The 26449-nt window shown below is 39.7% G+C and overlaps 1 protein-coding gene across 1 annotated transcript in view; it reads right to left on the bottom strand.

Moving 5' to 3' along the window:
- Positions 1-9015: 9015 nt before the first annotated feature.
- Positions 9016-26449, bottom strand: part of lcor (ligand dependent nuclear receptor corepressor) — a 116231-nt gene continuing 98797 nt past the window's right edge. The window contains exons 6-7 of the mRNA XM_028447823.1: positions 25538-25628; positions 9016-19713 (exon numbers count right to left, since the gene is read on the bottom strand). Of these exons, the coding sequence (XP_028303624.1) occupies positions 18579-19713; positions 25538-25628 (1226 nt within the window). The 3' untranslated portion in view covers positions 9016-18578. The remainder of the gene's footprint in view (positions 19714-25537; positions 25629-26449) is intronic.

Below are 26449 nucleotides of genomic sequence, written 5' to 3'. Positions count from 1 at the left end.
ACCTCCTTCCATCAGCAAGGTCATTGAAGATGAAACGTGGCTGGGTCTTTCAGAACGACAATGATCCCAAACACACCGCCCGGGCAACGAAGGAGTGGCTTCGTAAGAAGCATTTCAAGGTCCTGGAGTGGCCTAGCCAGTCTCCATATCTCAACCCCATAGAAAATTTTTGGTTTGTGAATACCTTGTGAAGACTTACAGAAAACGTTTGACCTCTGTCATTGCCAACAAAGAGTTCATTACAAAGTATTGAGATGAACTTTTGTTACTGACCAAATGCTTATTTTCCACCATAATTTGAAAATAAATTCAATAAAAATCTTACAATGTGATTATCTGGATTTTATTTTCTCATTTTGTCTCTCATAGTTGAGGTATACCTATGATGAAAATTACAGGCCTCTCTCAACTTTTTAAGTGGGAAAACTTGCACACTTGGTGGCTGACTAAATAATTTTTTGCCCCACTGTATGTTTGGATAAATGTATGAAAAATAAAACACATACGGTAAAGGGTAAAGAGCAGCCGGAGCTAACAGGTGGGTTGTCATTGATGGCAGCTGGTTTTTGGTTACTTCTTAGCAACAACAGTTAATATGTTTCATTGATCAAGCCTGAGATTTTTTTTAGTGCAATTTTATTTTTTATCTGCACTATGGCTTCTACAACGAGGGAATAGACCTGTGGACAGACAGTGAGTTTCAGGTGCTCCTGGTGCAGATGAAGTCTGCCCGTCTCTTCTGCTTACTTAACCAGTCACATAGTAACAGGATTTCAAAACAGACATGCCTACCATGCCTGCGGGTGCAACATCGCTTGGGCGGCGCCCTGTGAGCCGGGATCTGCGGTGTGGCTAGGCCCTTTGGTGGGGGGGGGCTGTCTTGGGCTCATCGCGCGGGCGGCATCAAGGAAAGGCGTTCTGGCGCGCTTTGGGGTGCTTGGTTAGTGCGCCAGGGGGTCGGCGGGGCAACTTGCAGCATCCCCTTGGTGCCCTCGGCAACTATGGGCGTGGTCGCCGTCCCTGGGGGCGCTGCTCTCAGTGCTGCTTCCGTTCCGGGTCCTTCTGGCCTGGGGTCTGGTCCCTGCTGGCTCTGGTCCCACCGGCAGGCGCCCGCTGGCTGCCCGTTCGGCACGGCTCTGGCCGTCTGCTGGGCGTGGGCCTTGGCTCTTCTGCTGGGGTCTCGGGCAGGGGGCTCTCTGGGCCCTCCCCTCGGGGGTTGGGTGCTTGGGTGTGGGTGGGTGGGGGGGGCGGGATGCTGGCGGGGGGCCTTGGGGTTGGGGGTTGGGGTCGGTGGTGGGATGCGCTGGGTGCTCGGCTGCTTGGGGCTTCCTCGGATGTGTGTGTGGGGGGCGGTGGCTGCCTCTCGGCCTGGGATCTTGAGGGCGTCTGGGGTGGTTGCTCGGCCATGGGGGGGTGGCCTGGGGCTCCCTGGCCCCCACTCTTTCTGCTGGCATGGCTGCATCTGCAGGCCTGGGGCAGTTCCTGGGTTTGCGGTAACGGTTTTTGCACACATACTGGTATAGGATGCACTGGCACGCCTTGGGATGTGGGATAAAACTCATACTGGGCTTAACTTTAGACACGTTAATCCCAAATACCTGCTTTAGGTACTACCATTCACTCATTCCCCTTGTTCACAGCCACCACCATTATTGCTAAGCTTCACACTTGTCACCATACTGGCTTGATTACACAACATAATAAGCACAATATGTTCTACAACTTCACATCTCACCCTCACTGTAAAACAATCCATTCTCCCCCACCCTTTTTATTTCCTGCCTTGAGTCTCTCCTCCCTGCTCCCTTTCCCCTCCCCCTCCACTTAGGTGTAACACTGCTCTCTCTTTTTATATCCTTCCTATGATAAAAGATTTTGTCCCCTTCTTTAGGGAGGGCTGGTAATGGTCACAATTAAGCAATAAAATAAATCAATTTATTTTATTGCAATAACAAAACATGCATTGCTGTCTCATAATGTTTGTACTTCTTGTAGTGTTGACCTTTGACAGCATGTGCAGACAAGTAAAAAAAAAAAAAAAAAAACAGACATTAATTAGGCCATTAGGCAAATATTGTTTGGCACATAAAACTACCTTGAACTAAAGCATTTCAGGACAATTTGGGGGAAAGTGGTGAAGGAGACTCGATATCAACCGAATGCACATGTTTTTAGACTGTGTGTGGAAGTTGGAGTACCTGGAAAAAAATACAGCAGGGAGAACATGCAAGGTCAACACAAGCGCGCCATTTGGGAATTGATTACATCCCAGTTCCAGTTAGTTATATGTTAGATCTTGTTTCAATTTTTGTAAAGTTGGCTGCTCAGTGGCGCTCAGTGGCGTCGCTGTGTCGAGGACGTGAGCTTTAGTCCTGGCTGGTCTAATGCAGCGGTGTCAAATTTGTTTTAGTTCAGGGGCAAAATACGGACTATTCAAATGGGCTGCAGATTTTAGATGGGTAAACCAACAGTTTCAACAATATAGTGCCATAATTTGCACTTATAACTGATGTGTAAAGTATGTATTTACAATATCCAAGGAATGAGTGACTTTAAGAGTAAATAAGATTAACCTTTATTCATCCCACATTGTGGATTGATACAGCAGAAAGAGTAAAAAGAAAGAAAAAAAAACTGCACTTCACACATTGGGAATAAATAATGAAAGGATTGACATTAAATTATCTTAAATTTCCTTGATTTTGTGACAAATTATTACTTCATTTGGGAAAGTAATTTGTTGAATCATTTGAGGGATTTTAGAAAAACTGAGTTCTTTTAACAATTTGAAATCAAGAATGGCAGCTATTCTGTAATATAAGCATGGGAAAATTGTGAGCACCTGCAGATATGATTGAATTTGTGTATTTGGAGAGGCTGAGATATCTACAACTGACATAGTTGGTAGTTACATCAGTAATTGATGTTTTCTCTGTCATTTTTACTTCCTCTACAGGGCTAATTTGGATGCTCTAAAAGGTCATTTAGATTTCTATTGGTGTTATTATTCTGTTTGTTTCTGATGCTCTCTCTCTTAAATTGAGAATAGTTCCAAAAGAAAGGTGCATTTCAGTTCAGGATGTCGGAATATGGAACAATCTCAATGATGACATCAATTTTTAAGCTCTCTTAAATACACTGAAAACTTCACTCAAAGAAATTCACAATTAAACAACAAAAACAGAAAATGACTCAAAAAAACTCACAAAAATAGCTACAAATGCACTGAAAATCACTCAAAAAACATATGAAAACAAGTAAATACCAAATACACAGAAAATTACTCCAAAAACACAAAACAACAACAAAAACACAGAAAATAACTCAAAAAACACATACAAATAAGGAAATAGAACATAAACATACAAAATGACTCACAATCAAAGCTATACACACTTTATATAATACATATGAACACAGTTTTTAACCAAATGAATGTTGGCCTGAACTACGTCAAAAAAGCAGGTAAACTAGATTTTTACAATAATCATTAATAAACATTTACGTTAGGGAAAAAAAAAGGATTTATGGAACTACATAACCATATATTGTATATATACACACATATGATGTATACTGTATAATTATTGTCAATCAATGCAGTTATTGATGACAAATTACCAAAAAAACCCAATTGTGTCACTAGGAATCAATGAATTCGAATGGCCCGCCAATAACTTCTGGGACAAAATTCAGTCTTACATGAATCACGCGATGGTCAAGCATTTTGGACTTCCGTTGTCGCAACTTTCTCTCGCTATACGAATCTGCCCTATACAAATAGAAACGATTGCCGAGTGCGCCCAGCCAATAGGCTTTGACTTCCTGTTTTTGAGATTGTCAATCAAAGTGAATGAGGAACTTTGCACGGAAAGGCGTGTCACAACAGTAAACAAGTAAATATGATTTTGGCTCTTACCTGACCCATAGACCTATATCAATGTGACCCGATGCAACCTTATTATGTTCCGTGATGCACGTGCAGAAAAGTAGAGGCGTGGCCTCTGGTAGATTGCAGAGGTAGTGGGAGGAAGTGAGGCTGTTTAGGGCGGGACATCGAGACGTTTCTCAGAAACTCCAGATATCAGCTTTAAAGGTCCACATGGACATTTTTTAACAGGTCAAACCTCCATTTATTTTCTTCAGTCAAGCCACAAGTCATAACGTTATATTTAAAACAAAAAATATTTTTTTCATTTAAACAAAAACAATATTTTACTTTAAAACAAAACAAACATACTAAAATTAAATAAAATGCCATTTCATTTCTGAGATGAATTAGAATGTAAATAAAACAAAACATGTAATATCACGAGATGGGTAAATAACCTGAAAATACGACATTTCTCTGCTCATGAATAAAAACATTTACATGCTAAAAATAAAACAAAATATTGGTCTTTGTTTAACAAAAAAATAAAATGAAAAATATTTTTCTAATAAACAAATAAATCTTGATTTCATCTGTTTAAATAAACTGCACTGATGTTTGATGAGAGAACTCTGCCAAAACATGCACATAAAGCAGTCACGCTCGTGGTCCATAAATATGCGACTTGGGGCCGGATCCGGACCGGGGGCCGCCTATTGAGTACCACTGTTCTCTGGATGTTTCAGGACTGTGGGAGGAAACATTACCTGAATGGAAATCACTGGTACCAAGTTGGACTAAAACAAAGAAGTTTTGTCACACAGGCTATTTCATTTTTCATTATACCTCACACACAATACATACCACTTTTTTTAATGAGGTGGCTGTAATAGTAAAATAGTAATAGTATAGTTTTGTTTGTTGGGGAGCAGTGTTACTTCCTCTGCAGGTGCTGAAAACATGGGCCACAAAATAAAAGTTTGATTTACATCTTTACTGTATGAAAATATAAAAATACATGCACACCTCTGAAATTTCTGCGAATTAGTCGTGTTTGCAGTCTTGCAGCATTAGATTGCACTGCATATGACGACTGTGGTACACCCTCCTCCACCTTCATGGCATTGTGCTTTAACCGCTGATGTTTTAAATTTAGAATACATCATCGATTAGTGATGAGAAAAATATTAACTTGAGCAATAAACATCCATTCTTTGCATTGCATTTCTCCTTTGTTTTTGGCTTACAATAGTCATTGCTCTACATGAACACATGATATCTCACCACATGATATCTTGTAAAATGGGCATCATCGGGCAAGGTTTGCAGGAATATTGTGATGGAAATAGAAATTTTTAAATCTTATACAGGACTATGTTGTAATTAAAATAGGGCAGAAAATACATTTCAATAATTTTAAAGTGGCCAGAAAGTCGCACCACATGATATTTTGACACCTTGAAAAACACTAATTTAGTAATGCAAGGCAAGGCAAATTTATTTGTATAGCGCATTTCATACTCAAGGCAACTCAATGTGCTTTACATGATAAAACATTCAATTGTTTAAAATCAATAAGAACATTTAAAATCATCAGTAAAATCAATTAAAATCATCAATAAAATCAATTAAAATCATCAGTAAAAACATCATGACATCAACAATATGACTAAAAATCTCTCTCTCAATCATATGCAGTAGAGAAAAAAAGTGCCTTTAACTTTGATTTAAAAATGTTCACATGTGATGCTGACTTCAGCTCTGTTGGCAGTTTGTTCCACTTCTTTGCAGCATAACAACTAAAAGCAGCATCACCATGTTTACTGTGAGCTCTGGGCTCCACTATCTGACCTGTGTCCATAGATCTGAGAGACCTGTAAGTAACATTTAAAAAAAAAAACTAAGTGAGTGCCTACGTACTACACTTAAGTTGATACATATTTGGTAATGTTATGCATTTAAACCTTTTTTTAACTAAAAATAATGTACTGTAGTTGGACGGAATATTTCAATGTTTTGTCATTGACCCATAAACATTAACATGGAGTTTTTTCCCTTTTGCAGCTCTAACAGCTTCCACTCTCCTGGGAAGGCTTTTTATAAGATGTTGGAGTGTTTTTGTGGAATTTATGCTCATTCATTTTGTAAAGCGTTTATGTCTTTATGGTGCTGCATAGTCATGTTGGATTATCGACATGCCTTCCCCACACTGTTACCACAAAGTAAAAATCAGTGTCAAAAATATCTTGGTATCCTGAAGCATCAACATTTCACTTTATTTAAAAAGGCACCCAAACCCTGAAAAACAGGCGTGGCCAAATACGTGTGTCTGTATCGTGTACTTACCAAGACGTAGATGATCACAGCTTTGATCAGAAAAAAACATTTGGCAAATTTTAACTCGTCACCCGCAGCTCATTCTCTTCTTAAAGTTAGAAAATTGTGTAAAAAAATAAAAAAAAGAAAACACTGAAAGACTTTGAGCTATTTTCACAACAAAATTTATTAGAAGAATAGTGGTTTTGAAACGAAGGTTCTAGCATCCAGTGAATACTACCTTATACAACATTACAGCGGAAATGTGTGGCAAAATGTAAATTGTCTTTCTTTTTTTTTTAATTTCTTTTTTACCAAATTGAATATAACATAACCAGTAAAATATTTTACACATGCACAAAGACAGATCTAATCAGCGTTGCCTGATGATCAATGCAAAATGAAGTTATTTAAAAAGAAACTGGTAGGAAACCAAATCATCATCCTTCATTTTTTTTATCAAACAAAATCACAGACAATTAAAGACAATTCGTTATACATCATCCCAAAAAAATAAAAATAAATAATAACCGGATTTATATTCGAAAAGGGAGAAAGAACAGGAAACATAAAAGAGTGAATCAGTAGAACTAAAACCAATTATTGTGATTCCTGTTAAGTGCTCATTTACATGGACATCAATAATATAAGCCTAGAATAAAAGTTTAAACCACAAGGTAAAAAATAAGAGCAAAAACAACCCAAAATTTTGTACATAAATAAAACTACAATATGAGAAAAATATTCTTAAATTATACAATTTTTTGTCAAACTGTAAACAGTAGATATTGAAAAATGAGGTCCATTGGGTTTTTTTTTTGGAGAACCTGTATGTTGGTGCGTATTAGTGTGTGTGTGTGTGTGTGTGTGTGTGTGTGTGTGTGGTCCGGTCCAGTTTGGGACCAAACTATGAAAAAAGGGCTTGAGCATCCTGAGCATTGGCACAGCGCCCCCTGGGGCCCACTGGACTGAAGGAATGAGGTATATCGTCAAACCCGAAAGCAAAAATCTCAGTGGACAAGAGGAACACAGCCCAGCAGACCCCTGCAGAGAGACGTCCAGCCACCCGTTAAGAACTGAGGTGATGTGTGAAACATTTCAAACCTCAGCTGGACAACAAGCTAAGACCCAAGTAAAGAAGAGGTTTGTTGATCTATTCAGAGTCCAAACCCCCGAGACAACACTTCCTGCATCTACTCAAAGATTTCAAACCGATTCCAAGCTGATCAGAACTATCGAAGCCAGGTTACTAGCAAAAACCATCACCAGGAATGTAGAAAGTTATACTAAAGGCTCCTATAGCATTGTCCATGTAGAGGCAGACAACAACTCCAAAGCCACACCACAGCTGTGTGCACAAATATGTTTATTACAAGAGGTTAGTGCGGTATATCAGTCATTGTTACATTAATGCTTCGTAGCAAAATGATACCAGACACCTGCATCAATGCTGTGCTTTAGAGCACAAAGCCATGGCACTTGACGCGAGTCTGAGTGTACAGAGAGCTAACAAAGACTTCTGAGCTGAGAAAATAGACATTCATAACATACAACTATCTAGTTTGAAATAATTGCAAAGACACAGATAAAGGGTAGATTAATCCATAAGTAGGATGCAAAACAATATTCTGAGAGGAAGATAGAAGAGCTTATGTTTTGGCTGTAGTTCTCCTTCCTAAAAGCAGGCAATTGAAAATCAACCCAGGTTAGGGGTTATCACTGCTAGGCCTCAGTGTCCATTAAGTACCTGAATAAGAGTGAAAGCAGTGTTGTCAAGGGTCCCTGAGGGTGTGTGTATAATGTCATTTGGGTGGTTTAGGGCCCCTAGAGCCCTCTTTATCATAGAGATAGCCGATTATGCTTAGAAATGCAGTTTGTGCATGAATCCATAGTTACCCTATAAGAGCACAAGTTTTTTTTTTTTTTTTTTTTCTCTTTAAACCAAAAAACAATTTGGAGGATAAAAGATATTTGAAAAACTAAGGAGAAGATTTAAAAAAAAAGAAATTTTTTTCACTTAGTTCTTACACAGTCACACGCATTCGCACTCATACACACTTTTTAGTACTTTACACAAGGGAAATGATTGCAAAAAGAGCTTTAGCCAGAAACTACTACAAAAGCTGTTGCATTGGCAAACACCTTAGGTGTTGCTTACTCGCAGGAAAAAGGATTTTTTTTTAGGGGACATTTTCTTATCCAGAAACATTAGAGTCTGTCCTGAGGACAACATCCATAAAAACAGAGCGAAAAACAGAAAAAGCGCTTTTGGATTCACCAGCCTTTTCCAACCAAAGGGCTGATACTGGGGTATGTACACTAGCATGCAAAAATATCAAGAGGGTCAAACGTTTCTGTTTGAGAGTGCGGAAATGCAATTTTTCTAACAACTTCACTGTCTCTGCTTTCTTCATTTAAACAGTCTTTACTTTTCAAGACATAAAAACACACCAATTGTTCCTCCTCGAGCACCTTCAGTGAACAGTTTCACCTTGCCTATGAAAAAAAACAGGTGAGAGTTGACGGGTAAAGCGAGATCTATGTACAACCGTCCTGAAGACTCCTCCCCCCACCCACTGCCACCCCAAATGTGACATAAGAGTCCAACTCATCATCGGAAATACGCTTTCTTTGCAACGTTCACTTATAGAAAACCAAACCCAAGCATTCTCCCACCCCGACCCACCCTCCCCCTCATTTCACAGAATCAGGCTTTAAAAGACTACAACTACACAAGTTCCTTGTTTCACTACATCATTGGATTAAAAAAAAAAAAAGAGAAAAAATTAATTTTTTTTTTTAACTCAACTTAACACCACTCACCCTCCTTGTATGCCCTATGCTACGTCATGGGGGTGTGGTGGGGGTGTATGAAATAACTAGCAAGAACAGAGTTAGAAAAACGAACCGTAAATGTGACAATGGGAGTGATTTGAACCTAAGATACTGCACTGGACTTCTGTATTGTTTCCCTGAATCATTAATGGAAGAGGCTCATCCTCTTCCTTTTCAAGATAAAAGTATACAACGTTAATGATTTTTATATACATATGCATTGTGTTGTCTGTGTGTGGTTGTATAGGTATATCTATGTGCACATATAGAGTCATTTTATTCTTATATATGTATAGTTAAATTAGAGGTTTGTTGTGTTTGCGTTTTTTTTCTTTTCATCATTTTACATTCAGTTTTTAGTGATGAGAAAGAGTAGATAAGTGGAAATAGAATCATGTGAAAGGAACAAGGCAAGGGATGTAGAATTTCAAGTGTTTCATGTATTGGCCTTTAATATTCCTGCAAACCCACTTGAAGAGAAATGACTAGAAGATTTTTCAGCCTGTGCTGAGAGCCTGCACAATGTCTACTGTGAATCCTTGTTGTGGAAATACATCATCGCTACGTGGGTTACAAAGATGTTTGACCAAATCAAAATTAGAAAGAAGATGTGCAGCTATGAAAGTTTGCTAGCCTGAGAAAGAAGAGGGGAAAGATGAAAAATGAAGAGAATCTGACAATAAATGGAGGGTGTCAAAGTCACATGGTTTTCTTTTCTGAGGTATACTGCGTTGTAAGTTTTTTTCTTCTTTACATTTTTGCACCACCAAAAGAAAAAAAAAAAACTCAAAAGATGAAAAATAGAAACGTTTAAAAGAAAAACACTCAATGTCACATTCCCACATGTCGATTAAGTCAAAGCGCTCGAACACAAGAAGACGCTTTACTTTGACATTTGGGAAAGCAACAGTCCCAGTCTTGGGGGTTAGATCTCTCAAGGAGTGAGCTAAGCATGAGGCTTTTCTGCGAAGATTTATTCAGATTTACAATCCTTGCTGTTTATAAAGCACTGAAAACATATTTGGCTGCAAATAATTTACAGGATCTGTTGAAAAAAATGTTTAAAAAGGCAATTCAAATACCCTTTTAAGTGATGTTGCTGCAAATAGTCAGATAACAGTAAGGTCCTCCACTTGTTTGAGAACATTTCTCACACCTGCCAAACTTTTTTGCCTGAGAACTGAAGTCCAACCATTGAACACACAGATATGAGCCGGTGTTGCCCTTCAGCTCAGCTATAAATACTCCAGCCGCTGTGGTTCCCTGCATGTGGTGTAGACCTAACAAACCCAAAGCCAACAAACGCAGTTCGGATTTCAGAAGACATTGCGACATATAGAGAAACAGCAGAAAAGGACTTACAAGAGGATCACAGAAACAACGACTCATTTCAACATCTTGCCCTGAAGCTCATCTGTGGACATTTGTAAAAAATTTGGTCGTTTAAAACTCCAACTCAAAATGAAAAGAAAACTACAAACATATTACGGCATTAATGGCCAGACCTATGAAATATTGTTCAACTGCCAAACATTCTGTATATGGAATGTCAAGTAAGCCGCACCTCAAACGACTTAGGAAGGATCAGAGTCAAAATGTTGCTCATTGTTGGAAAAGAAATCTCAAACCCTGTTGAGAAAACCTCCCACAAGAGTACAGCAAAGCAAAGCCTCTGTGAAAAAAAAAGAAAACATGACAAGGAGAGGCGTCTGCATGCGGACACAACAGGTTTATAAAGAGGTTTGATGGGAGGTGAAGGACCCCAGGAAGCCCAGGGACACCCCCATCTCTCCCGGGATGAATGAGAGAACCTGTCACCTCAGCAGCTCACGCTCCACTGACCAAAGACGCTGAGGGATGACACATTTCTACAGGGCAAAGGTGAAGGGAAGGTAGTTTATGTCTTTTCATCAAAGAAAGTGATCATAAAATCAAATGGGAGAGAGGGAGGCATCAAAGTGTGGCTATGGAAAGTTTTGAGTGACGGGATAATCAAAAACACCTGACACTATTCTGAAAAAGAAAAAAAAAAAAACAATATTCCAAAAATAATCAACGTTTAGCTGAACCAATCCGCTGACCCGACTTTAATAGTTTGTGGATCTGAGAGTATAATTCACTACAATTTTAAGCGACAGATGTGCACGACTCGATGCAATTCCCTGCAGGCAAGTCTTTGTGAGACTGAGGTAAAGAAAGAGAAAAACCATCTCTGAGACAAGGAAAGAGAACAACCAACTAACTGCATGTTTAACATTTAAATAGAAAAGGGCCTGGTTGAAATTAGCTAAAAAGAAAGAAAACACATGTAATGTACCCAATTGTATGTATGTCTTTTGAGGCCAAAATAAAACGCACAGAACAGTTTTTAGGATTCTCTGCATCAGGATCTGTAAAATGTGAAGAGAGATGGATTCTGTTCTGTTCTGCTGGAACTGAATCCAAAGGCAGGAGTCACTTTAACGCTGGCAGAGCTGAGGTGATTTCACAGCATCAAAGACCAGCTGTTCAATGTAGGTGGCTCCAAAGAGACAGGCACACCTCCGACATGGCAACAATGCTGCAAGATTGTCATGGCAACACACAAGGAACACTCAGATTTCCCCCAAAGGACCTCTGCTATAGGCTTTAAAACTTTTCTTTTCATATAGATATAATTTAAATTTTTTTTTTCTGTAACAGCTTGCTATGATAACAAGGTTGACTGAGTTTCACTGTGGTGTTGTTAAAAACCTGATGTTGAACAGTGAGCGTGGGAGTGGGGACAGCGACCTTCAGCGGCCTTTTTTTCTTTAGATTTCACTCCCAATCCACCTTCACAGGCCGATGAGTCATTGCAACCGATGGTCTGTCTGGCGTGCCATCTGTGAGGAAGCTTCTCCACTGGGTGCTGTTGGTGTTAGGGGCACGCCAGCTCTACAGGCACGGTGGAGGCGAGAACAGCCAGTGTGAGAAAATGTCTCCCTGCGAGACTTTCACAGTAAGATATAATCACGATGGAGGGGGGTCGACGTAATTCGAGTTGACAATTTTGACCTGAATCCCACGTGACATCTTAGCTTTTTGACAGAGGAGCATTGTTTTCAAGGCCACGCCTTTTCCACTTTATCTTGGCAGTGAGATTACACATAATTAAAAATTATTCTATATAGATTGGATTATACAGATTGTGTTTAAAGGCTTCAAAAGGCACTTATGTTTCTACCGATTGAAAAAATACAATTCATTTTCACTTTAAATGGAAGTATTTCTCTGAACGTTGCCCAGATGGCTGCAGCCAATCGTTCATTTCAACCTAGAAACATTATTTAGCGTTTCATTCCAGATTGATAGTTCTCATCCTCTTTCAGTGATTATCGTAAAATCCATTGACTTCAGCTTCCAAACCTTTTGCAGGTTTGGCCATAATCATCTGGAAAATCTAGTTATTGTTTATCAAAATCCATCAAAAAAGGGGCCAAAAGTGTCTACTGTGTTGACTGGGTTGCAGATCATCATTGTTTCAGAGGCGTGCCTGACCTTTACAAACATGTTCTCAGCTCTATTTTCAAAGCCAGACTGCTTCTGAGTGACTGCTCATCACGTCTTCGCAAATGCTTTGACATTTACAACACTTGGCATCACACTCCAAAACAGAGAAGATGCACATTTTAACAGATCCGTTAGCACCGCTTTGACAAATGTGTGAGAAAAAAAAAGAAAGAAAAAAGAATAACTTGATGGCACCTATAACACACAAGAAAAACACAGACAACGTCCTGCTTCTTATGTGTGTGATGCTTGTATGTCTTGCTGGATATGGAAAAGTAATAAAGTCACTAGGTTGGTGCTTTTAAGAAGCTGAATTCCACATTATGTCTTTTTTTTTCTAGGGGCAATGACTTGTGGGTCTGAACTGAAACATAAAAGCAGTGTATTTCAAGCAAAATGTTGGGATTTGTTAAAAACAAATTGGTTGTTTTACAGTTAAAACCCTACAACCAAGATGCTAATAAAACCATGGCTCTTTGTTCTATCCAAAATCTAATCTAAAAATGATCTCTGGATATAAAGATGAGTAATGCATGAATTCCTAATTCCAAGAGATGGCTCATTGAAACATTGTAAAATGACCATATCACCATTTTCCAGGTTTGTGCTTTTTTTTTGCAAATAGACAAAACACTTATCATACACTTTGCGGATTCTGATAGCATGCATTGCCTCTATAATTTTCCACATCTGTAAAAGAAAAATGTGATCCAAAGTCCGAAGCCTGACAATCATTCTATCGCTACACGAGTGTTCAGCGGAATATGCGCAGAATTCAAGGGGGTTGTCTCAGAGAGGTCTGACAATGACAGCAGTAAAAATATCAATACATTAAAACCTCAAATCACTGAGCATTTGTAGAACAACTGTGGGGAAGATTTCTTTCAACATGGTTGGGGGTCGGATGTTGAAAAAAAAAAAAAAAAAGAATAGGAAGGATGGGAGTCTTTGTTGACACGAAAGAAACAAAACCCAGTGCTTTTCACAGAGGCAGTGCCTGCAGTGTTCCAGTGTACCAGATCAAAATCAGCAGGCAGTGCCTGATGTTCTGCAGGCTGTGGACAAAACACACCCACCTGCTTCTAAAAGAGACACGGCAGACTCCAGCTTCATAATTATACACATAATCCGCCTACATAAAGTGTGGCTACCTGATGAAGTGTGTGAGAGAATATGTGTGTGTGCCATTTGCTCCTCCACTGCCGTATGTACGAAAAAGAATACAGCATTGTACTTATCACCAACCGAGCTCTTAAAAAAACCATTTGTGAACATAAAAGATGCCATCAGAATAACAAGTGTACGTACAGATCACTACAACAGTTATTTAAAATCTGCTTCCAAAAGGATAAAAGTGGAAACCACCCATAGTAAAAATCCTGATTCTTTGTGTGTATGTGTGGGATGTGTGTGTATATGTGTGTGCGTGTCTCTGCTTATTTATTTCTAATATACAATCAGCTGCTTTGAAGCGGTTCGACCTGAGGTATAAATGACAACCAAATATGCAGCAAGACGATCAGGAAACGGGGGATCCTCCCTGCAGAGAGGAGCATGGCAATCATATACATTATGGTTCTTTCTTTCCTTCCAGCACGCCGCATCACGCACCCTCCTGGAGCATGAAACACAGGGCGTCATGCGGTGTCTGCTAAGTGAGGTTTCAGTAGTTGCTATTAAAGTCTTTTTTTAACATTTTTTTTTTTGACTGTCCTTCCAACAGAAAAACAAATCAGAGAAAAGAAATTAAACTTGAATCAACTGGCTTACCTAAAGATGCAGGGAACAGTAAAATAAATACATACATATTAATATAGATTTCTTTCTCCTCTTACTAAGGTACATTTTGCTGTGCGTGTTGTGTTTTTCTAACAAATGCAGAGAAAAAAAAATATTTTGTAGATGTTTTTAACAAATCCTCATAAAGAAAGGTTAACTAGTCCACCTGTCCCTCATCTCCCCTCTGGGTTTCTGCAATAAAATTAAAAAGAGGGAGAAATACATCTGGAGTTTGGTTACCAGAATCAAACGACTTGTTTTTTCTCAGGGCAGGGTGGGACCAACCTCACTTACTGCCTTCAGGGTGAAACCAGACCAGTTAATCCCAAAATGTTTGGGGAAAATAATATTGGTTTTGGGCTTTCCATACCACCCTGACTAGTTTACAGGAAAAGGGAGCAGGGATCGCTGTACGAGCCCTGAGGGTATTTCTCTTCTTCTACATGTCTGAATACAGTTCTGTTGCAAAAACAAGAAGAAGAAGAAGAAATATTCGAGGATGGCATATATTGGTCAGTCAGACACCTGAAGCGCCTCTCTCCTTTTCAAGAGAAAAGCAAAACAAAGACACAAGTTTATAAAAGAAGAAACAGCGGAGGACTCACTCATTTCCCAGAGTATCAGCTAACCCTTTGCAAAGTTCCCAGGTAAGGGATACATAAGCTAGGAGGCACGGAAAAGAGTGAATATATATATATGAGGTATAGCACTTGGCTGTTGCCAGCCAATCTAACGTATTGTTAGCGTGAGTACACACATCTATGTGTAGACATTACATCCATACATAGATATTTACACACACACAAATGCGTATAAATCTATTACAGGTAGTTTCGTTTGCGCTATTTTCCGACTGACAAATATTGCTGCCCATCCCGTTGGCTCGATCCTGAGACATCTACAGTACTGAAGGCTACTGTTGCATACCCGCGTCACAAAAAGGACACGTTTCAAATGCAAGCAGCGTAAAGTGAAAGAAAAAAAGAGCTGAAAAACAACAGTCTAACAAAGGAAACACCAGTGACATCTGTTTTCACAGATTACTGCTGCAGGTTTGCACTGTTTGAGGAATTCATTGTATTACATTCATGGTGTGAGTTAGCATCTGTGTATATAAATAGTTCAACTGATCTCTGGGGTATATCATATAGAATGAGGTATTTTGAAACTGCAGTGATACTTGGAGGAGGACTTATTTGGACAGGGGGAGCCGTTAACCATGATAATAAACACTTAATATTAGAAAAGAAAATCTAAAGTCGAATCAAATAATAAATAGATACCTTAAATGGCATGCACCTCAGTAGATCAGATTAGGCTGGAAAGGGGATATTTTTCACATGTACTGTACTGACAGTGCAGCAAAAAAGAGTTAGAGTTTTTCTTTCGGTACATTATTGTTTGGCTTATGAAGAAAACTCAGTCTAAGTGCTGTTGGAGTTCGTTCATGCAAACCAATGCATTAAATGCCAATTTAAATCTTTACATGCACGTTTTCACCATGCATTACACAAACAGCTACAAGGAATTAAACAGGGTTTTTTAGTTCAGCTGACCTGATGTAGTCTGGGTGTTTTCTTATCACTGCAGACTACCTGAGCTCCTATGATGCCTTTGCTCAGAGGTGCGCGATTAGCAAGTGCTTTCAATACTGTGAGGGGCTTTTGATCCTGTTTTAACTATCAGATCAGTGCATTGTCCTTCGCAAGGTCCAACCCAGGGGCACACAGCAACCTTTTAGACACCTTAAATGCTCTGCATTGTTGAGGTGTTGGATGCATTTAATGCTTAATGACCACGAATAATGTTCCTGGGGTTTTTCATAGGCCAAGTATATCTAACAATCAGGCCAATTGAGTCTAAAGTGGGGAACCAATAATCAGATGGTTGCAGGGTTTCTTAGTAGTTAATAACACTAATTTTAATTAGGTTGTGGTTACTTCAGTTGTTTTCATTTCGTTACCATATTTCTTTTAAAATCAACATAAGTTCTATTGGCTATTCCCCAAATCAGCCAAAGAAAGATGGTGCATGCCATTTTAAAGAAAATAAATTGCAAAACATTTGAATAAATAAAATGTACAATACATTTCAGAAGGAGTGAAAAATCATTAGTATTTCTTCTGAGTAGAGTTAGAATTCTCATGTTCAATGTCTCACAGACTGGGTGAGCACCAGGCAGTGTCAGGAGCGAAGAGCAACATTTAGCGTCAAGGGAAGGGAGAACATGACGACATGACACAAAACCGAACCTGTTCAAGCAGTCAACCTTTCTTATAAACTAGGTCTCTTTCTTGGATTTGTGGAGGTAATCAAGGGGAAAACGTAGTTTGGGTCCAAGCTGCACCTTTCTGAGAGTCTTCACACACTAAAGCTTTATTTAACTCCTCCTCATTGTTCCCTCCTTTCGTAGAAGAGCTCCACTCCATGCATAACCTCAAACTTTCTTTCTCTCTTGTTTGTTTCTCCTACTTTTGAAAAGTGCATTTTGTGGAGATGTTTAACACCACAAGTTATTTCCGCAAAAGCCACGTGAGTGCTTTCTGTTAATTCCGTGATTCAGTTAACAGGTCTATTGGTGGAGGAGCTGTCACATTAGTGGACAAGCTGTACCAGACCAAGCATTGGCAAGAGGCAAATTCTGTCCCTGTCTCTGTCTACCATAGGTCCAAGAGGAAATAACCATATTTGCAACCTACATTTTCGGCCTCAGTTACCCTGAGTTTAAAATGAGAAGATAACAGAAACACCCAGTAGCCTGGATTGGCTTTTACATAGTCAAAATAACTTATAATATATTAAAATCTGCCTTTCCCGAGCCTATTAACTTCCCCACCCCAATGCATATTACCTATCCACCATCTCAAAAGGAAAGCCCCTCTAAAAATGCACGTCATTGTTGTAAACCTCCTTAAAACTGTCCGTGAAGATTGGGAGAAAAGTTTTTTTTTTTACAACCCATCACCTAAGCTACTTAAGCTAGCTTAGTTTGATTAGAAAAGGAAAAACTATCAGCCATTCATGTTTAGCTAAAATAGGCTGAACTCAATCAGCTTACTTTAGCTAAAGACTTTACATGGCTAGTGATGAGCCAGATAGCAGCAGACCTTCATATTCTGATCCTAAAAGGTCTTCAACCAGGCAGGATATTGGTGTGTAGCGAGAGCCACCTGCAGGTCACTCTCCAGAATTTTCAGGATCTGCAGTGAGAGAATGATGGAGGTCCATGAGGTAGCAATACACCTTCAATTTCAGCGAATCCATAGTTAGAACAAGCAGAACTTCTCCCTTGGCAAAAACAGGGTAAAAAACCTTTAGGATCTGAATATGAATCATCACCTGCAGGTGAAGCACACCCTAGACCCGTTGCAAGGTTTGCGACTGGGCTTCTGACACAGACCATAATAAGTGCATGATGCGTGGGCAACAATGCCGAGGTAACCTGGTCTGTAAACGCCAGACCCAAAGTGTAGTGCAAAAGAAAGCAAAACAAATTAAATGAAAAGAGAGAAAAAGAGGTCGATTATAGAAGTCAGTAGTGTCCACGAAACTCACAAACATGCATCCCTGAATGACTTTTGTGTCTCTTTTCTTGTTCAAAAAAGGACGGCTTATTCTTGCTTTCGCCCACACAGATATTAGCAGATCATTTTAAGGAGGAAAGAAAAGTTTGCAGTTAAAGCATCATGGCTACCTGGCAATAAGAGAGTGGGTTTGATTCAAAAACCCAAGTGAGGAATATCAATGGTATGATTAAACCTTGCAGTTGGCTTCAAATGTATTAGACAGTTCACTTACCAATCATCAACTAGTACTGGATGAAAGGGGGAAGTGGAAAAGGGACTAATTTGTCTTTTTTTGTGAGTTAATTTTCTACCTTTCCCTCATTTCCCCCCAAATTAGGTTTGTCCAAAGCCCAGACTGCAGTAAAAGCAGCAGTCGTTCAGTGAATCAAGTCAACAAAAGAGGAATAGTTTGGGCCAGGGATTATCAACATGCTTGGGGGAATTTCAGTAATGTCTTTAGCTGTTAAGCCAATGGATATGAAAGCTTAACGAATGCTTGTACATCATCACTCAAGTGATACTCAATTAGTTATTTCTCTCCAGGTTGTTTTTTGAATCCTCCTCATTATCCCTGCATTTGTGCTCACCCAGATACTGCAAAGGAAATTGGCACAAATAAAGCCCAATCCATTTCTGAAATTATTAAAGTCATTTGACTGAGGTTTACATGTGTAAGTCATTTAATCGATTGGTTTAGAATTGTCATCCATCTCTTCCTTAACATCGTCCTTGAGCTCAGCAGCTACTTGCGGCAGGCCATCGTCTCGCGGGGTAGAGGTGGGAGTGTTCTCAGACTCAGCGGGAAACTCTTGGCCTCCCGCCTCCATCTTCATCATCAGCTTCAGCTTCTTCTTTGGGGGGTTCTTCAGGGTTCCCATGCGCTCCTTCACTTTGTACTCCAGGGTGCTGTGTGGAATCCCATACATGTTCTGCGCCTTTGACACACTCATCTTCCCGCTCATCACTACTGCAATGGCCTCCTCCAGGATCTCACTGTTGTACTGGCGGTAGCGACCCCTCTTCTTCCTTGGCTGCTTTGAATTTGGATCCCCTTCCACGTCTGAGATGGAGTATGCCGGACCAGAGCTGGAGTGGTCTAAATCAGAGCTCCAATAGTCGGCTGCTCCATCTAGCAGGCTTCCAAGGCTGGCTCCCCGTCGGTTTTGCTTGGGCAAGATGGCTCTCAGTTTCCGGCTAAGGGTGTTCTCCCCATGGCTACCACCCCCAACCCCCATGGCACCATAGCCATACAGCTCAGAGGCATGGGAATCCCATGACAGATCCATGCTTCGGACTTGGGGGATTTTTAGGTCAACAGGGGGTGAGTGGCCATGGTCTCTCTTTCCATCATTGTGATGATGTTGGGCCTTTGAGGCCTGATTGTGGTGGTGATGGTGGAGGGAACTTTTATAGAAGGCTCCGTGGTGGTTATGATGATGATTCTCCAGAAATGTAGGCAGGTCTTTGAGGTCGCTCAGAGCTCCACTGGCCTGCTTTAGCTTCATCAGGCTTTCAAGGTGGGCTTTGCTGCCCCAGAATGATGAAGAACCCTTCTGGCCAAGCATAGAATGGGGTTGCCCATGATTAAGCAAACCAGCTGACTCGAGATTAGCTAGTGAGAGAGCAGCGGGCTGACTCAGGAGGCGATGCTTCTGGCTGAGGAGCTCCTCTTTGATGCGCAGTGAGCGGGCCAGTGGAGGCTTGAAGGAGTTGGAGTTAGTGAAGTTCTCCCTCAGACTGTCCTGCAAGCTTCTCTGTAGCAGGTTATCATCCTCATCCCCCTCTGACAGGACATGTTCAACTTTCAGGCAACACCTGTATGGAGAAAATCAGAACAGAAGATTAGGAACAGCTGTTCTTCAAACGTACCACTTTTTTTTTCAAAAAATGTACTTTTTTTCACTTAAAAGATTAGAGACTTGGAATGTTAAAAAGTTTGACGGAATTTAATTTTTTTATGTTTGGTTAGAATAGCATTTTATATATATATATATATATATATATATATAGCATCCTGCATTTATCAGGATTACAGATTTGGAGCACTGTGCTTAAGTAACCATAGCAACCATACAAAGACACTTTTGGATGAATTAATAGTCCTATATAGTTCATTTGAACAGGTACTTGCTGGTTGGATTGATGGCTTGGATGAATAGAGGAAAAGAAAAGTGACAAAAACAGAATACAATATCTAACGTCCATGGTGAGTTTTACAGCCTGAGTGCTGAGGCTTCAACATAAGCTTTCAGACAGCTTTTTACTGTGGGTCATTGAGAGACTCTGGAGACTCCACCAATAGCAGATCTCACAACAACTAACCTGCATTAAGTTATTCTAGTGAATCTAAAGATTCAGGAAAAATAACATGTATCAAAGATAACACAAAGGTACAAGTTAACAAGGTTTTCTTTATTCCTAAATAACATTTTAAATAAAGGACAACAAGCCTGTAATCAACACCTTAACCATTTATGTGTGTTGGGAAATATGTGGACATAGGGTGACAGCATAGTGTGGTTATAAATACATGAGCCAATCATTAGAAGCTCAGGGGCCCAGGGCCTGAGGGCTTTTACCGGTAGCTGTCATTGGGATGCCTTAGGAGGAGACCTCCTATTGGGAGGCAGGGGAATGAAATTCATGTAAAGATGTGCAGTGTGTTCGATGGAGTATGCAATATAACAGGGGTAGGCAACTTTTATTACAGCGGGGCCACTTTATCAACATTAATGTCAGCATATTAATATATAACAAAGAGTTTTTATAGTAATTTTGTGTGTTTTTCCGTCATTCTGTGTATGTTATTTGTTGTCTTGCTCGTTGTGAAGCATTTTGTGCATTTCTATTGTCCATTTGTGTATTTTTCCTGTAAAATATATGTTTTTTTTTTGTGTATTTGTGTTATCATTTTGCATTTTTTGGAGGTATTGTGTGTATTTCTGATGTAGTTTTGCTTGTTTGTTAGTACTAAGGGTTTGCGGAGTCATATTTTGGGTTTTATTGCCTTGTCTTTTTATGTTTTTTTTTTGTAATTTTGTATATTTTTCTGAGTAATTTTGCGTATTACTGTTGTCATTTTGTTCATTTTTGGAGTAATTTTGTGTGTTTGTGGAGTATTTTCTTTTTTATCTCATCTTTTACTGTATTTTGCAGCAATGTTGTAATTCTTTGTGTTTTTTAACGTGTTCTTGCTTTTGTTTTGTGTATTTTTCTGTAATTTTGTACGTCTACTTTGGGGGCCGCATAGAATTAGATTGAGGGCCCCATGTGGCCTCCAGGCCTCCAGTTACCTTTGTCTGCAATATAATGTATGCCATATTTTTTTTTAAATCTAGATGTCAAATGGAAAAATGGGTTATGCAAAAGAAAATGTATAATGAAAGAACAATATCTATCAAAAAATATCAAGTAAAAATCTATTTAGAGTTAAGTACACATTTTCCTCTAAATGCTTAGCAGCAGCAGTCATATTCTTGTCCTATATATTGAAATTATTAAGTATATATCTTAGGATGGGTTGACAGAAATCTGAATAGAGAGGAGTAGGGAGTTTTGAGTAGGTAGGTAGTTAGTATAGCATAGAGTGTGACTTGGGCCCCATCCACACAGAGACGGGTTGTAGTCTATAAACCAGTGGTTCCCAAACGGTGTGCCGCGGCACACTGGTGTGCCGTGAAGCAAGCCCGGGTGTGCCGTGGGATTTTGTGACAACCATACATTAACTGCAAAATACAACTACACAAAAACAATTCTTTTTTAATTTACTACTTTGTATGCACTCGTTTCATAATACAGAGGCAAACAAATAATATATTTTGTTAATAAATATTTAATGAGTAATATAGTTATCTTTGTCACATTTTATTTGGCATTAATAATGCACATTTACAGATATTGTACATTATATGAGTGATAACACGTGTTTTAAAGACTATTTTGCATACCTTCAGATTTTAACTTATCCTTCGGTGTGACTTGAACACAAAAAGCTTGGGAACCACAGGTCTAAACGGTCAAGTTTTAGATCAATTTGGAAGCGGAATACGATAACTTCTGAAAACGGGTTCCAGAGTGGGAAAGTGTGAGAACGCCAACCGCTGGGGTGCCGTGCGGATGGTGTAAACGCATACTCTGCAAACGATGATCCCATAGCCCCACCTCTCTCCTAACCCACATGCGCGACCCCTCACAACAACAACAGTAACAATGGCAACAAAGCAGCAGCAGCAGCAGCTCTACCTTGTTGTCGTTCCACAAGAAAATCTCCGTCATGTCTTTGTCTCCATCTCTTTCCTCTTTTTTTTTTGTATGTCACGTTTTTTCGTAACACGAGGTTTATCAGCATCCTTGGGTGTCTTCTTCTTCCTCTGTATTTACGGCAGAGTGGATGCCACAAGGCCTATTACTGCCCTCCATTGATCTTTATTGTAACAACTAGATCTTCCGTATGTTCCAGTGTCATGCAGGAACTGCAGCACAGCCTTAAAAATCTTCTGGTGGTTCTCAATATAAAGAAAAACATGAAAAAACCTCCACTCCTAATCCAGACATGGTTGCAAATAGATACTGCCTTTCTTTCTGTGTCTTCTTCCCTGTTTCAGTGTATTTCTGTAGCAGCGTTACAACACCACATAAAGGTTTGGTATGTTTACTACAGCGTTTTCCACCTTTTCGTTTAGACGCACACATAATTACCCATTTCAGGGGAAAGTGTTTTCATATTGTCTCTGTGTGGATCCAATCTTGGTGTGTTTTAACTGCTTTAGGAGATGCTGTGTAAGTCGAGACAAGAGAGAAGAGTAGTGGTTTTCCAGTCGTCCACTTCCGTCCATGCACAACAACCATAACAAGGATGTAACAGTTTACCTTATATGGTAACAACCCCCACTATACACCAATCCAACAGTGACACATATCCTGGCCAATCTGGTTATGAGAAAATCCCAAGTGGTGCGCCACACTAGCCCTCCTTGAAGCAGCAGAATTGGCATAAGGAACAACAACCCATCACCAAAAACACACAAGGGAAATAGCAACAAACACCATCAGGCCCACCGAGGAAACCAAGCAGGACGCCCATAACGGCGTCACTGGAGGCGGGGACAAGGACTCACGTCGGTGGCAAAGGCAGATCAGAAAGTTGCATGTTCAGGTCACATCAGGGTCCCCAATGTGAAAGTCGAGACATGAGGCAAGAGTAGTTTATTTCGAGCCGGTAGATTTATTGGCAGACTTCCATCCATGCACAACAACCAAAACAAGGAAGTAATTGAAGACCTTATATAGCAGCAACCTCCGCTCGACACCAATCTAAAAGTGACACATATTCGGGCCAATCTGGTGATAAGAAAACCCCTAGTGGTCTGCCACACCCCTACCAGTGTCATTTCCAGCCTAGACGCACATCAGCCAAAACTTCAAAGTTCCATTACTCTATAAATCATTTTTGGGGCTGAGGTGTAAATTCTAGGTCCCACACAAAACTCTGTATTCGTCAAAATTATTGGTCACTGTTTGAAAATGTTGTACTGCCTCCATAAAAAAAAAAACTTTTTGTAATGTAAGAAGCATGGGTTTTTGATTGCCAGCAAACTAATGTGTATTCATGAACCGATCAAAGATAAGCCTTTTGACAGGTGTGTGTAAGATTTCTCTGTTCAACTAAGTCTCTGAATCCAACATTTCTAAATACATATTCAACCCACAGATCAAAGATACTGGAAATTTCAGCTTCAATTGGCGCTGATTGTTTACCTAACTCTAATTCAGAACACCAGTACAATGACCGTGGTTTGAAGCATGACTTTAAGGCTGTGTGTTGTCATCAATACATAACTTTTGCACTCCAAAAGATTGTCAATAACAGCAATGATAAAGAAGAACCCACCCAAGCATTGATAAAGAAGTCCCAAGTTACTGTAGGTGGGATGATGGTTGAGTGATGTTATAAATACTTGTTCAACCTTGCCAGGGGGTGAATGATGGCTTGGTTATTGATTATCATAGTGAAATCAATAAGTGAGATATAAAATGTGGGTGGCGTTGGCAGGAGTTGCTAGCGGGATGTCCATGAGCAGTTTAAAATGTTCACCCTACAAATACAAAGAAACTTTGGGTGGAGTTCTTTGGTATACATGTTCATCGCTTTAGGTCAAATTTATACAGTAGTCATTTTTCATGGACTGAGTTGTGATTCAGCTTTAAAGTTTTAAAGTTAAACATTTGATAACAGATGTCCAAATGAGTAAAACTGTTGTCAAATGTCTGATTTTGTCTTTTTTCCACAGATATCCAAAAACCATACAGTTTGTACATGAATATTAGTGCCAACATGTATAATGTATGATGAAGCTCTCCAGCCGTTGCATGGCTTCTGTTTCTCTTTTGTTCATACATTTATATTTTGGAATGAACACAATTTTTCAGCCTACTTTCTCCCATTATAGTCAGAAGATTTCAAGCCTTGTTGAAAGCTGGTGGATGTTCCAGCTGGCATTAGAAGATTTTCTTAAAACGATCGTAATGGAAAAAAATCTAGTAATGTTGCAAACTGTCCATGCCCTATTTTCAATTCAAAGGTCTTCATTGCCAGTGCTCTGCTATAATTGTATATAGGGGTGATCTATAGTAAATGGATAATGTGTCCCATTCTGATAGTTTAGCTCCATGTCTGCTATCTTTTCAAAGGCTCTATGGTTATCTATTCTTATTCATTTTTATATTCCCACCTGGAGCTTTTCATCAGAATGTAACTAACAGTGAATTTGCTCTGTTCTCTTTCCATGCAAGAAAGTCAGTACAAGTAAAACCTTAAAAACAAAATTGTTTTGACTGAAAACCTTTTGTTTTCAAAAGGTTTTCCTTCATTTTTATTATTTCTACTTCACTATTTAAGGGCCCATGTTAAGCTAAATCAACTTTTCTGTGCTTTAAACATCATAAAAGTGCTATTAGGGCTTCATGCACATGCCCAAAATCTTTCTTTCATTGATTCCCTCAAGCGTTAGTTAGAGGGTGATTTGCACCTTACTTACTGCAGGGTGAGCTCAAACACTAATTTGATGACGAGTTCCCACTTTGATGACAAATTTGACGCAGCACTGAGCTGGAGAAGCCGCGCCTCCAGGAAGCTCTCTGCGGGATTGACATGTAAACAGACACGCCCACGAAGGTGAGCATGTCACCGTCCTTCGCGCAGTGCTATGTATGTATTTTCTACAGTCTCTGTATGTACCGGCGAATGCCCCGCCCCCACGCTCTTTCTGGTGTTTATAAAGCAGCATGAGCTCGGCAACGGAGTGGGTGGGAGGAGGACGGTTCGTCCTCTGGGCCTACATCACCATGTGGGGAGGAGGAAGTCAGTGTCCCGTCTATAGACACGCCCACTCATGAATATGCATAAGTAGGACGCAAATCAGCCTGTGTAGAGTTGCTCATAAAGTGACTTTTCAGAGGCTAAAACTCTGGAAAACAGGCGAGTTTGGAAAAAATAAACCTCAAATACTATGTTTTTGGGGTTCTTAGAACAATCATCAAGTTGCATGACATGGTAACTTTAAGGGAACTTTGACTCTGCTATAACATCACTGAGCTGCTACACTAATAGAGGCCTGTTTAACTAATCTTGTTGTCTTACCCTTTGACCCCAGGTGCAGGGTTAAAACTGGGTGGGGTTTGAGGGCTACCGGCATTGTGGTTCTTCTTGGTGGAGAGGTCCAGGACGCCGTCTAGGAAAGGAAATCACACAGCAAAAGAAAAGTGAATGCATATACTTAGCAATTTTCAATACAACTGGATCACGGAAAAAAAAACAAAAAAAACCCTGGTGCATTATACTGTGATTACAAATTACGTGCAACAGTGACACTAACTGGGGTGTTTGGATTTTATAACTAAATATTGTAGTACTCTGTTACTAAAAAAATAAATAGTAGTAAATAAAACATATGTTAAAGCAACAAGCGGGTCAGAAAATGGATGGATGGATAATATACGTATGTTTTTTTTAAATAGTAATTTCTGTTCACAATTTGTTTTTACTTTTTTTTTTAAAACAAAGTTAATGATTATTGGAAGACTGTAGTAAAGGCCTTGTACGTCCACTTATGTGTGTCTGCATTAGAGGAAAACAGTCAGGGGGTGAGTGAGGACGCTGAGCATATTCTGTAGAATAACATAATGTTCAGTGCTTTGAAAGAGAGTTGCACACTGGGGCTGGTGACGTCAGAGGTCACAGGGTCATTTGTGATAAACACAGGCTTGAAGGGCTTCTTACTAGACTTGTTCTGAGAGCGCGTTTGTACGTAGGAAGTAACTTATACCGATCTAATCATTTTTAGTCTGTTTGCTGCTGTTTCCTGAAAACTGAGAACGACAGTAATAGGGATGGAAATGGATATGGTTTTAAGATTCCAATTCCATTTTTGATTCTGCTTTTAACAATTCGGTTCTTTATCGATTCTCTTATCGATTCTCATTTTCAAAAAAAGAGAGCAAACAGTTTAGCTCACAAACTTAGTTAGTGACTCACTGCTTGGTGACATTTGTC

The sequence above is a fragment of the Gouania willdenowi genome, chromosome 1 (assembly GCF_900634775.1).
Source record: "Gouania willdenowi chromosome 1, fGouWil2.1, whole genome shotgun sequence".
In the NCBI taxonomy this organism is placed as follows: domain Eukaryota; kingdom Metazoa; phylum Chordata; class Actinopteri; order Blenniiformes; family Gobiesocidae; genus Gouania; species Gouania willdenowi.
The sequence above is the reverse complement of the archived record's forward strand: the minus strand, read 5'-3'. Positions and strand labels throughout refer to the sequence as shown.